Source organism: Dendrobates tinctorius, unplaced genomic scaffold (genome assembly GCF_039654945.1).
Source record: "Dendrobates tinctorius isolate UK_male_01 unplaced genomic scaffold, ASM3965494v1 ptg000016l, whole genome shotgun sequence".
In the NCBI taxonomy this organism is placed as follows: domain Eukaryota; kingdom Metazoa; phylum Chordata; class Amphibia; order Anura; family Dendrobatidae; genus Dendrobates; species Dendrobates tinctorius.
In genome coordinates this window covers 41,709,158-41,722,993 of record NW_027361684.1, presented here as the reverse complement: position 1 = coordinate 41,722,993, position 13,836 = coordinate 41,709,158, and the positions used below count along the sequence as shown (strand labels likewise).

At 44.5% G+C, this 13,836-nt stretch overlaps 1 protein-coding gene and 1 long non-coding RNA gene across 4 annotated transcripts in view; one reads left to right on the top strand and one right to left on the bottom strand.

Annotated features, from left to right (window-relative positions):
• Positions 1 to 13,607, bottom strand: part of LOC141080489 (uncharacterized) — a 30,515-nt gene extending 16,908 nt beyond the window's left edge. Inside the window, exons 1-8 of one of the 3 annotated variants that reach the window (XM_073565735.1) lie at positions 13,024 to 13,607; positions 8,317 to 8,529; positions 7,066 to 7,133; positions 6,508 to 6,623; positions 6,325 to 6,427; positions 6,082 to 6,249; positions 4,368 to 4,727; positions 3,814 to 3,912 (exon numbers count right to left, since the gene is read on the bottom strand). In XM_073565735.1, coding sequence (XP_073421836.1) covers positions 3,814 to 3,912; positions 4,368 to 4,727; positions 6,082 to 6,249; positions 6,325 to 6,427; positions 6,508 to 6,623; positions 7,066 to 7,133; positions 8,317 to 8,529; positions 13,024 to 13,403 — 1,507 coding nt within the window. In that variant the 5' untranslated portion in view covers positions 13,404 to 13,607. The remainder of the gene's footprint in view (positions 1 to 3,813; positions 3,913 to 4,367; positions 4,728 to 6,081; positions 6,250 to 6,324; positions 6,428 to 6,507; positions 6,624 to 7,065; positions 7,134 to 8,316; positions 8,530 to 13,023) is intronic. The other 2 variants (XM_073565736.1, XM_073565737.1) reach the window with 2 other exon arrangements.
• LOC141080490 (uncharacterized) lies at positions 2,838 to 3,306 on the top strand. Its single transcript, XR_012228938.1, has 3 exons — positions 2,838 to 2,958; positions 3,047 to 3,120; positions 3,241 to 3,306. It is a non-coding gene; the product is annotated as an uncharacterized lncRNA (long non-coding RNA).
• Positions 13,608 to 13,836: the final 229 nt, after the last annotated feature.

Sequence of the window (13,836 nt, the reverse complement as noted above, 5' to 3'; positions counted from 1 at the left end):
ACGAGGCGGGGCGGCCAATGCAACCGGGGAAGCCAGAATCAACGTAACGACCAGATCACAGGTAATACACCATTAGTAGTTAATATTTCCTCTAAAAATCTGAACACAAATCAGTTGTCATTACTCCAGAAAGGGTTATCCTTTTGTCCATCATACAAGTTTGACTTCTTTGAACTTAATATGGACTTACACAGGTTCTTTAGAAACCTTAGGCTAAAGGTTCATTTATCAAAACAACCTACTGTACCGACGGTTCAGGCCACCTCATCATTATTACAATTCAAGGAGTTGGGACTCCGTACACATAGTTCATTCATGTGCCCTAGGGGGAACCCACCAGTGGAAACCTTCATTTCACTAGTGGAAAGTGACATACAACATTTCAATAGGGAAGTCAATCAAGGGGGATTTCATTACCACAATAATTTGTCTAAGCAAGAAAAAGCGGCTCTTGATGATCTATCCTCAGACAAATCACTGGTCATAAAACCAGCTGATAAAGGAGGGGCCATAGTGATCATGGATAGGACAGACGACCTTACTGAAATTAATAGACAGCTAAATGACACGGTATATGGGATCATTCCATGCAATCCACTCAATTCCATTATCAACAAGATACAACCCATCATAGATCATCATCTCAAAGATGGTACTATAGATAAAAAACTGGGGGAATTTCTTTTGAAAACGGACCTGATTATACCCGTTTTTTACATTCTACCAAAGATCCACAAAAGGTTGGATAAACCACCAGGGCGTCCTATTGTGTCCTCTACAGACTCTATTTTATCACCACCCGTTATGTTGTTAGAGAAGATCCTCACACCATTAATCATAACAACAAAATCTTACCTTAAGGACACTAATGAATTTCTAACCCTCATTAAAACCCTGGGTCCCCTTCCCCCCCTTCAATAGTCTATACACGTCCATAACACATGAGAAGGGCATGAGGGCCACAAACATACTCTTAGAGCAAGCGGGCATTGACCCCAACATTTGTAACCTTTGTTCTGACCTTTTAGGATTGGTATTTAAAGAAAATTACTTTTTATTTCAAGATACTTTCTACATCCAGAGACAGGGCACCGCAATGGGGTCACACGTAGCGCCCCCGTATGCCATTGCTTATATGGCTTTTTTTTTTTTAGAAGAATTTTGTATACACCCACCCTCTGTTTTCACAGCACTCGAGCGTGTGGGTTAGATTCATTGACTATATTTTTTGTGTTTGGAATGGCCCCATTGACACTCTGTTACAATTTGATCACCACATTAATAACATTTGGCCCGAATTGAGATTTAGCCTTCAACATAGCACTGATAAGATGAGCTTCTTGGATACGTTGGTCTGTAGAACGAGGGGGGAGAATTATCAATTGACCTATACGTTAAACTGACGGATAGGAACAGCATTCTACACTTTAACAGCTTTCATCCCCCGGCTATTAAGAAATCAATCCCCAGATCCCAGTACTGTAGGATCAATAGGATTGTAACTAATGTTGAGACAAAGAAATTGAGATTAGAGGAAATGACACACAAATTCACCGAAAGGGGGTACCCCAGTGGACTATTGACAGAACCTAGCTCTAATAGGAATCCTAGGACTATAAATTCCAACAAACGTATACCATTTGTAAATACATTTCATCCCTATTCCAGAAAAATACAGGCCACTATAAAAAAAAACTGGAGCATACTTACTAACAGTTACCCAGAAATACCGGAGTTTCAACAACCCTTCCTTTCATGCTATCGCAGACTAAAAAATTTAAAGGACATGTTGGTTAAAGCAGATGCAGGTTCAAACATAATAGTACCGAGACTGAGATTTCTCTGGACACAGAAACAGGGAACTTTTCCATGTCTAGCATGTTTACAGTGTAATAACATACAAACAGGGAACCAAATCTTTCATGCACAGACTGGACAAGCCATTCCAATCAAAGGATTTTATACATGTGAGACCACATATGTTATATATTTGATAAAATGCCCGTGTGGCCTGGCCTATGTTGGTGAAACGACCCAAATGGTAAGGGATAGAATATCCCAACACAAATCAAACATAAGGTGTAAAAGGACTCCTCTCTCTTTAACGTACCACTTCCTGGATAAAGGACATAATATTTCTCAACTCAAATTCCAAGTTTTGGATCAGATTGAACCCAACAGGAGGGGTCAGGATAGGACTAAGACCCTCAAGAGAAGGGAAGCCTATTGGATTTTCACTCTTCAGCCAAAAGGACTGAATAGAGACTATGATATTCAGAGGTTCCTGTGAAACACCGGGTACCTGTGTAATGTGCATTTACCTCTAGTTTTAATGTTTATTTATACATATTCATTGATTATTTATTATATATTCTCTCTCTTTTTCTCTAAATAGAATCGTTAGACCTACTCTTCTTCTTCCCACTGGGCACCTCTGTCTACTTGGTATGATATACACCTCACCAACCTCTACATTATAGGGAATGCCTTTATTTGTATGACTTTGTAATTACTAATGCTAAGAGAATCAAAGAGGTACAGGTCTATATAATATACATATTCAACTGAAACGCAGTATCAGGAATCCCTTATGCACCAATACAAATGCTGTTTTCTTACAGTCATGGCTCACATACACCCTGATTGTGTGACCACTAGAATGTGGTCCATTAACACTGTTTACATCTTTGATCTCTCTCAGTGACATGCGCACCACTTGTGCCCTGATCTTTACACTCAGCGCAGGCGCGGACAGCGGGGTCAGGTGACCGCTGTGACGCGTTCCAATATGTGCTTCTTACACATATCGCAGGCCCACACAGCGGTACCATGTGACCGCGATGACGCGGTCTAAGGGGGCGTTCCCACCGGGTTAAATACCCGGAAGCAGACGCCAGACCATGGCGTCCTCTGCTCAAAGCGGTACATACCGCAAGTCACAAGGGGCCACCAACGCAGGTAAAGTAAGGGGCTGACTCTACATATGGCACCTTAAATATACAACCTGTGTATACTCAATATTTGTTGTTTTCTCCCTCCTTTCCAGCGCCATCCCATAGCGACTTATGTCACATTACAATAGCGCTATCTAAAATACATAGCTTCTAAAGCAGCATCCAGGTAAAATAGGGAGTTTTACACCTTACCTCTCATGTATAAAATGGATTGTGCACGTATGTAATGAAAATATATATTGCACCATCATATTGCCTAACCTTACTCTTCCCTTTTTCCTCCTAGGAGGACCAACATATTCAGACCACATATGATATAGGCACTACCATATTGCTTTTTGACTTCTTTTCTATTCCAGAGGTGCTTCACTTCAACTTCCTCACTTTATCAAATAATAGTATGGTTGGTTTTTTTCTTAACATCAATTTTCACGTATATCTTCGCGGATTGTGCATTACACGTCTTTGTGTAACAGTCTCTAAAATGCAGGACTGTATATATGCTTATTCGACGTAACTTGTTATGTATTTTTTCTTTTTTTGCCTAACTTTCTTTTGTGCATCATGTGATATTTAATTTTTTTTCTGTTTTCTTTTACATTTGTCTTTAAACAGTAAATCATATTGACAATTCTCTGATGAAGGTCCTATGAAGGACCGAAAACGCTTAGAATACATGTGATTTGGATGCCAATAAAATGGAATCAATTTTTTCACGCATTTGAGTGCCAAGTTCATCATTATTATTAGTATTACGGCTGGATATCCTACTTGTGCACCTCCACGTTTCTGAAATTTTGAGTGCCTTGCTGTCCGCTACAACATGTCGTATCATAGCCAGTCAAAACATGCATCTTACCAAATGAGGTGGAGGCAGGGCTGCCAACCGAGGAGATTGGAGTCCCAAAATTAATGGGTGCATGAGAGGCATGCTGACCAAATGGTGTAGCAGGTATCCCTATAGGTAAAGAGATCATATGGAATAATTAGAATTAAGAGACATTCAACTCATAAGCCAGTCTGACACTTCGGCCTGGCCAGTCAATAAAGGGGATCCCGTCAGCACACTTATGCTGCTCGAGGGCAAATATAGATATTTTCAAATTAGGAACCAATCTATGCTTTACACAGACTTTCCATGCCTTGTAGCAGACCATTTTGCAACAGCTTTTACAGATTACAGTAAGGAAACCTGAAGTGCACGAGCCAGAAGGTCAAGAGGGAATAGTAGAGGTGCCAAAGCCTATTTTCCAGGTGAAGTTTGGTTACTCACCACATCAGGAGGGACTTATAAAAAAGTGATTGCCTTATGGTCATACGTTTTGTATCAATAAACAGCTTTCAATAAAATATTGTAAAATATTGCAAAAACTATGAAAATCATATTTGACTCAAGGACAATTTTACACTCACCAAAAGACAGCTTGTTTTCTGTTGGTCCAGGGGTCCCAAGTGTGCTATTCTGAGCTGCAGAAGAGTTTCCAAAAGTCATAGCTGGAGCAGGCACAGCTTTGTGGATGCAAAGGACACAGGACTGGTTGTTTTTTCCCCCGAAAGAGAAGGGCTTTGAAGCTCCAAACTGGCTTGCTGCGGGGGTACTGTTTGTTTGTGTGCTATTCATTGTGCCGAAAGTCATTGGGTTTGCTGTAGCAGCTGTAGCTTGTGGGGACACCAGCTTGAGGGAAACATTCTCACCAGAAACATCTTTAGGAGACAAACCCAACGAGATCCCCTTCTGATTTGGAAAGTCTGCAGCAACAGTTTGTACAGGCTCTGAAGGACAAAACAAAGGCATTTTAGATGACAGCACATCAGGTCTCAGTTATACACTTTTGCCAGGGCTTACAAGCAGCATTTTGATTAGAAATGTCACATTGTACGTGTGACCACCACTGATCTTGAGAACAAAAAACAAAACAAAAAAAAAGTGCTGCAGCAGTGATTTAGCCCTACCTGCCAGTCTAAGTACTCCCTGCAGAGCGGAGCTTCTGGCCTCCCACATGTGCAGTGAGACACACTGAACAGTCTAAAGGGATACACCAGAGCTGTAGATCCTAGGAGACCAAATCCCCCAAAGTGGTGGAACATTGTAGTGATATGCCATCACTTTCCATTTATAATTTCACATGCAACGACTGTCCCATCTTACAAAACGACACTTTGCAATTTAAACATATGAGGAGAGTCCTTTCAGTCTACGGCTCTTCCACATTGTCATGACTATACACTGGATAACAACCAGTGATGTAGAAAAGTTTGGTCTGAGAGGGTTGCCACAAATGTTGCTCCCCTCTCCCCCAATAAAATGGTTCCATTCCTGACCATAGACCTTTTTGGAAACTATTAAAAAAAAAAGTTCAAATCACCTCCTTTTCGCCCCATTCAAAATAAAAAAAAAAAATAACCACACATTTGGAATCGCTGCGTTCAGAATCGCCCAAAAAGAAAAAATGGATTATCCTGATTGCTAAACGGCGTAGCGAGAAAAAGTCAAAACACCAGAATTACGTTTTTGGTCGCCGCAACTTTGCATTAAAATGCAGTAACTGGCGATCAAAAGATCGTATCTGCACCAAATTGGTATCATTAAAAACGACAGCTCAGGAAGCAAAAAGCAAGCCCTCACCCAACCCGAGATCACAAAAAATGGAGACGCTATGGGCATCGAAAGTAGCGCAATTTTTTTTAACAAAGTTTGGAATTTTTTTCACCACTTAGATAAAAAAACCTAGTCATGTTTGGTGTCTATGAACTCGTAATGACCTGGAGAATTATAATGGTAGGTCAGTTTTAGCAGTTAGTGAACCTAGCAACAAAGTTAAACAAAAAACAAGTATGGATTGCACTTTATTGCAATTTCACCACACTTGGAATTTTCCCATTTTCTAGTACATGACATGGTAAAACCGATGGTGTCGTTTAAAAAGTACAACTCATCCCGCAAAAAACAAGCCTCACATGGCCATATTGATGGAAAGATACAAAAGACTCCGAGACGAAGGGTAGCAAAAAAACGAAAACGCAAAACTGAAAAAAGTGAATGGTACTGAGCTGCAACACCCCCTGTGGATAGGGGAGCTTAGACCCCATATTGTCATACATGCTGAGACATCATCAGCATCCTCACCTTGTGAACCCTCCTTGCTTTGCATTTTTGCTAGGCTCTGTAGTAAGGGGTTACTGCTTGCTGTAGAGGACTGTGATGTCAGAGCAGATGTGGTATTAGCTAAAATAAAGAGAGGTGATGCAGTAATCGCAGTGGTCATTGGTGGAGTAGAGGTGACAGGGATAAGATCTTATAAAAATAAATAAATCCGTGTAATTTGGACAAGGTTTCACCAATTCACCATCTAGTAACCAAAATACTCACCAGCAGGTTCTTCCAGTGCCTTGTTAAGCCTCTGTAAAAATGCCTTTTTCTCATTATCCAGATCCTTAGATGTAACATTATATCCAGGAATAGGTGGTGGGGGCTACGGGGAGAAGAACACTTATGAACACCTCATGAAGGAGGAAAAAGGGTCAATGGGTAAGAACAGATACAAGTATTTACCAGTGGGTAAGGATCACGCCTTAAACATACCAACAAAACCTTCTTCCTACGTGACCCACTACTTCTATTATCAGATGATTTAACAGCAGAAGACTTGGAGGACGAAGTGGTGTTAACTAAGGGAGAAAAATAAAAAAAAAAAAAAAAAGGAAAGTCAACTTATGATAGATGTAATTAGTTGCCATGGGCATCTGCTACACTTTTCCTTCATACTGCTTTTGAAAGCACACAAACGTTTGAGAACAGGAGGAAAAGTCAGTTATTAAAGCGGACACTTGCTTATAACTGTGGCATTGGCATGGAGGAGCATGCAGGTTTACTTCAATGCGGAAAGTGAAAAGCCTCTGATTGCAGCATCTATATATTTCAGGAGAAAATGAGGAATAATATGTCGGAAGCAAGCAGCACCCCATTCTGGTCAGCTACGAAGTCTACTGGTCTGATGCCACCAAAATACACTTCCGCAAACTTTTGCAATGGCTAGCATAATATACGTAAGCACCAACACATACACTTCATATTACGTTTTACAAAGTTGACAGCAGCAGTGTAACTTACAGTCCTCCAACTGATTCCCACTGCCTGATTTCACTGGGGTAGAGAGGCCCGTTTCATGCGTGTCGTCCCTACAAGAAATAAGGAAATCAAATGACAACTACTACAGAATTTCGGAACTGAGCTGGTGAGAAGACCTGTAGCTCTGATTTTTGACATCAGTAAAAGTTTGAAAGATTCTAACTTGCGCCATACGAAAAACACACACCCCAAGTCCCGTAGACCTTCCCAGACGTGGACGTGTTAGGAACTGCGGGAGTCTTAGATATTCGACAATGAACTTCCCGATGCAATTTTTTTTTTTTTTTTTTACACAAGAGAAGTGCCAATTTTTATTTTTTAAAGTAACTGAGTTTTTTTCTATTTGTTGGCATAAGAGTCAAACACTTAGGGTACCGTTACACTTAGCGATGCACCAGCGATCCCGACCACGATACGACCCGGTCAGGATCGCTGGTGCATCGCTAAGTGGTCGGTAGTGAGCTGCCAAACAGGCAGATCTCACCAGCGACACAGCAGCGGTCGGCGGACGCTGCTTGCCTGTCAGATGCGGCGATGAAGAAGTCCGCCCGCCTCCACGCGTCGCTCGTCGGCGCCACAGGAAGCGGCCGACGAGAAACGGCCCAGGACGTTCTCGCGCGATCAGCGATAATCAGTGGGGGAGCCGGTCGGAGGTTAGTATCACACATAGCGATATCGCTAGCAATATCGCTGCTGCGTCACAAAACCAGTGACGTTATAGCGATATTGTTAGCGATATCGCTATGTGTAACGGGCCCTTTACACATTGCATATACTGAAGCCACAAGGCATAGTAGATTGCAGTCGACAACCAACCCCATCACCTATACTGTGACTTTATCAGGTATGAACTGGGCATGACCTCAAACATGACCAGTTCACAGCTGAAGGTTGAGCCAGGCACTATTATTTGTAGCCTGGGATACAATTTTCGTCAGTCATCTGTAATAGCAGAGATCTGAGCAGGGTAGTCATATGTATCTACCCTTAAGTATGATACTGATGTGTGAAAGAGGCCTAAGTGGACAAAAAATAACAACGTTATGACTCTTGGAAGAAGGGGAGGAAAAAGATGATTAACAGAATCAGGCGCTAGGTTTAGGAAGAGCAGCTTCACTGCAACCAAGCCATCCAACTTACTGTGGCAGTGGCCTAAATCCCACTTTACTCCATATAAAAACACCTTCAGCACCCCCAACCTCTGAAAAACTCCTAGAACAGCAGATCACTTACACTGGCGATCGAGCAATATTCGCATCAGGACGGGCAATTTTCACTGTCTCAGGACTGCACATCTGAGAATGTTTAGGAGACAGCAGAGGTTTTCTTGGAAAGCCATCTATATATACAGGAGGAAGAGATCCCGGCATACTGGATTGGGGCTGGTGGGTAGGGTACCGCCTGCATGGGCTCATGAACGTCCGGTTAATTACAATAGGAGTCTCCCTAGAGATGGAGAAAAAAAAAGCTTTAATATAGATCCATATTATCCACCCTGTTTGTCACCCCATTTTTGGACTATCAGCTGCCGGCACCGCCATCAGGGGCTTATCTACAGCATTCTGTAATGCTGTAGATAAGCCCCCCCCCCACCGATGTAACCTGAAAGAAGTAAACAAAAAAAAAGATATATTATACTCACCCAGGGGCGGTCCGTGTCCGGAGGGTGTCGCAGTCTGGCGCCTCCCAACTTCTAACGGTGACGTCCTCTTCTCTGCTTCCCAACGCATTGCTCTGCCCTGTTGAGGGCAGAGTAAAGTAATGCAGTGCGCAGGCGCCGGACCTCTCTGACCTGCAGTGCGCAGGCACCGGACCAGTACTCTCTCCTCAACAGGGCAGAGCAGTGCGCCACGACGGGAAGCAAAGAAGAGGACGTCACCGCTGGAAGGCGCCAGACCGCGACACCCTTCGGACCCGGACTGCCCCTGGGTGAGTATAATATAACTCATTTTTCTTATTTTTCAGGTTACATCGGTGGGGGGGCTTATTTACAGCATTACAGAATGCTGTAGGCAGTGACAGCAGCTGATAGTCCAAAAATGGGGTGACAGATTCCCTTTAAGGAATAGATAGGACAGCAGTAGAAGATAAATCAGTCATATCAGACGGTCATCAATGTGCGAGACCTCCAATGGAGACCTCCAATGTAATTTCCATACATGTGGATATCAGGTTAATCTCCTTCCCTTCAGAGGAGATGGCACATGTTCAATGGCTGTGGGGTGAACACTGGTACTCAGACTTGTAGATGCATTCACCACCTCTGCTTAACCAATTCATGGCTTCATAGAAAACACTGTACAGTTGTGGCCAAAAGTATTGACACCCCTGCAATTCTGTCAGATAATACTCAGTTTCTTCCTGAAAATGATTGCAATCACAAATTCTTTGGTATTATCTTCATTTGTCTTAAATGAAAAAACACAAAAGAGAATGAAGCAAAAAGCAAAACATTGATTATTTCACACAAAACTCCAAAAATAGGCCAGACAAAAGTATTTGCACCCTCAGCCTAATACTTGGTTGCACAACCTTTAGCCAAAATAACTGCGACCAACCGCTTCCAGTAACCATCAAAGAGTTTCTTACAATGCTCTGCTGGAATTTTAGACCATTCTTCTTTGGCAAACTGCTCCAGGTCCCTGATATTTGAAGGGTGCCTTCTCCAAACTGCCATTTTTAGATGTCTCCACAGGTGTTCTATGGGATTCAGGTCTGGACTCATTGCTGGCCACCTTAGACGTCTCCAGTGCTTTCTCTCAGACCATTTTCTAGTGCTTTTTGAAATGTGTATTGGGTCATTGTTCTGCTGGAAGACCCATGACCTCTGAGGGAGACCCAGCTCTCTCACACTGGGCCCTACATTATGCTGCAAAATTTGTTGGTAGTCTTCTGACTTCATAATGCCATGCACACGGTCAAGCAGTCCAGTGCCAGAGGCACCAAAGCAACCCCAAAACATCAGAGAACCTCCGCCATGTTTGACTGTAGGGACCGTGTTCTTTTCTTTGAATGCCTCTTTTTTATTCCTGTAAACTCTATGTTGATGCCTTTGTCCAAAAAGCTCTACTTTTGTCTCATCTGACCAGAGAACATTCTTCCAAAACGTTGTAGGCTTTTTCAGGTAAGTTTTGGCAAACTCCAGCCTGGCTTTTTTATAACTCGGGGTAAGAAGTGGGGTCTTCCTGGGTCTCCTACCATACAGTCCCTTTTCGTTCAGACGCCGACGGATAGTACGGGTTGACACCGTTGTACCCTCGGACTGCAGGGCAGCTTGAACTTGTTTGGATGTTAGTCGAGGTTCTTTATCCAACATCCGCACAATCTTGCGTTGAAATCTCTTGTCAATTTTTCTTTTCCGTCCACATCTAGGGAGGTTAGCCACAGTGCCAAGGGCTTTAAACTTCTTGATGACACTGCGCACGGTAGACACAGGAACATTCAGGTCTTTGGAGATGGACTTGTAGCCTTGAGATTGCTCATGCTTCCTCACAATTTGGTTTCTCAAGTCCTCAGACAGTTCTTTGGTCTTCTTTCTTTTCTCCATGCTCAATGTGGTACACACAAGGACAGAGGACAGAGGTTGAGTCAACTTTAATCCATGTCAACTGGCTGCAAGTGTGATTTAGTTATTGCCAACACCTGTTAGGTGCCACAGGTAAGTTACAGGTGCTGTTAATTACACAAATTAGAGAAGCATCACATGATTTTTCGAACAGTGCCAAAACGTTTGTCCACCCTCTTTTTTATGTTTGGTGTGGAATTAAATCCAATTTGGCTTTAGGACAATTCGTTTTGTGTTTTTTTAATTTAAGACAAATTAAATGAAGATAATAGTACCAAAGAATTTGTGTTTGCAATCATTTTCAGGAAGAAACTGAGTATTATCTGACAGAATTGCAGGGGTGTCAATACTTTTGGCCACAACTGTATATTCCCCTTCTGCAGCAGCACTGTCCCAACCACACTAGTGCTGGTTCAGGGATAGTGTCCTGTGACCACAGTCGCATCTAGTCAACATTCCATCAGAACGGACACGCGCTCCGACAATACTACAAACTGCATAAAGTCGGCAGCCATGGACTATGAAGCTGAAGTCACATCAGCCGTGTACGGTACATTGTTCTCTGTGGGGCCCAGAAGCGATTAAACAGCCTCCTTTGAATACAAGTTTTTCTCTAAAAAAATAATAGAAAAAAAGGAACGCGAGTGGCGTTATAAGCGTAAGGCGGCTACTTCTCTACATTCTACCATTGATGGTGCATGCACAGAAGTCACGATTGTGGCAACACCAGCCTAGTGACAGGAGCTCGGGTCTTGAACATGTAAACTGGAGCCAAAAATATCCATTTTGTGGTAATAAGAGGGGTCTAGACAAAAAAAACTACAGATAAATGATCTTCAGAGAGCCCATAATATAACTCGCCAGTCTGGTCCGACCGGGACCCCACTCCGCTGGGCACCTAAATGCGAATTCAGGACGGCAGCACATGAGTGAAGGGAGACGAGGCGGCTCACAGCCAATTCCTAAATCAGACCCCTGCCCTAATGCTGAGATATACGTTCATATTTAGGATTGTAGTGCAAATCCTTCTGAAGATGTCACTTTTAGGCTGAGTTCACACGTGGTGTTTTTTTCGCATTTCCGCAGCGGTTTTAACTGCGCGATTTTGCCGCGAAAAATAAGCATCCCATGCATTCCTATGGGATTCCGCAATGCTGCGGTTTTTACCGCGGCGGAATCGCTTCGCGGTAAAAAACGCAGCATGCTCATTCATTTTGCGGAATCGCGGCGATCCCGCACCCATAGGAATGCGTTTTTCTGCTTACTTTCCGCATGTGGCTGTGCACACCATGCGAAAAGTAAGCAGAACATTTGTGGATGGTACCCACGGTCCGGAGGAGAGGAGATTGTCCTCCGGGCTTTGGGTACCATATCCCTGTAAAAAAATAGAATTTAAAATAAAAAATATTGTTATTCTCACCTTCCGACGTCCCGCGCAGCCTTCCCGCCTCTCTCCACGCTCCCATTCCCAATAATCCTTTGCGAAAATGCCCGTGATGACGTCAGTTCTCGCGGGATGGCAAAGTCTCCCGGTCATTTTCGCAAAGGAATACTGGGAATGAGAGCGTGGAGAGAGGCGGGAAGGCTGCGCAGGACGACGGAAGGTAATAATAACACCATTTTTAATTTTTTTTTTACTATTTTTTACATTTTATCTTTTACTACTGATGCTGCATTGGCGGCCTCAGTAGTAACAAGTTGGTCACACTTGTCAAACACTATGTTTGACGAGTGTGACCAACCTGTCAATCAGTTCTCCAAGCGATGCTCCAGATCGCTTGGAAAACGCTAGCATTCTGCAAGCTAATTACGCTTGCAAAATGCTTGTTTTTCCGCGGGAAAAATCGTGGGAATTTAAAAATGCGATTTTCCCACGGAATGGAATTCCGGAACTATCACGGTGAACTTAGCCTAACCGTAAGAGAAGGGCTACACATCTAATCCCTGGGACCCCCACTGTCAGTAAAGGACCCTGGCAAAGAGCCTGATCATAGGACTGACCACAGGGCTCAGGACCCCCCCCACTACTGACCACAGGGCTCAGGACCCCCTCCCCACTACTGACCACAGGGCTCAGGACCCCCTACCCACTACTGACCACAGGGCTCAGGACCCCCCCCACTACTGACCACAGGGCTCAGGACCACCCCCCACTACTGACCACAGGGCTCAGGACCCCCCCCCCCACTACTGACCACAGGGCTCAGGAACCCCCCCCACTACTGACCACAGGGCTTATGACCCCCCCCCACTACTGGCCACAGGGTCCCCATAGGGGCTTCTATTCCATGCATAGCTATCAGGCAGCCGCCACACACACGGGGTCCCACGGTAGACACGTCCCTGGCACTCAGATACGAGCATGCAGCACCCACCTGAACGACAAGCGCCGGGCAGGGGTCGGCACCGTGGGGTTGGGTCTTGTGAGCCTTTCTCTCAGGTCCCGGGCTGGCGGCTCCGTCTTCCCCAGGTAGCTGTCCATCAGTAGCAGTAAGGAGGCAGGAGTCCACTGGGCGGTCGCTCTCCGGAGCTGCACAGGTCTCTGCATCCCCGCGGCCTCAGGAATTCTCCACCAGCGGCCGCCCGAGCAGCTGAGAGCCCAGCCGGCGATCACACACAGCAGCAGCAGCAGCAGGGCGCTAAGCCCGGGCCAGCAGTACACGAACAGCAGGAGGAGCAGGGCAGCGGGCAGGAGCAAGGTCACCGACCTCAGCCGGCCCCTGACCCCTCCTACCCGCCCTCCGGACGGACACATGATCGGCCGTCACCAAGCAAAACACAGAGCGACCCACACACTGCTGCTTTCTAGGTAAATGCTAGATTCTATGGAATCCTTCCAGGTGTGACGTCATGCTAGAATGCATGGGTTCCTTCCAGGTGTGACGTCATTTACGGGGGCGTGTCATACCGGGAGGGGGCGTGTTCTGACAGCAAAGGCAGGAAGGGAAGCCTCCATTACAGATTTGTTGTCTCTGGTGTAGTGATGGGAAGTTCGGCTCTTTTTGGCGATCCGGCTCATTCGGCTCCGCTCACCATAAAGAGCCGGCTCTTTTAACGGCTCTTTTTTTTTAATATTAATCTGTTTTCCACAGTCCTCGTTCCAGGTCTTTGCCTGTACAGTGAGGGCCTCATTCTCCACCTGTATAAGGATCTAGTGAGGCAGTGTAGACTGTTATTCAGCGTTGCTG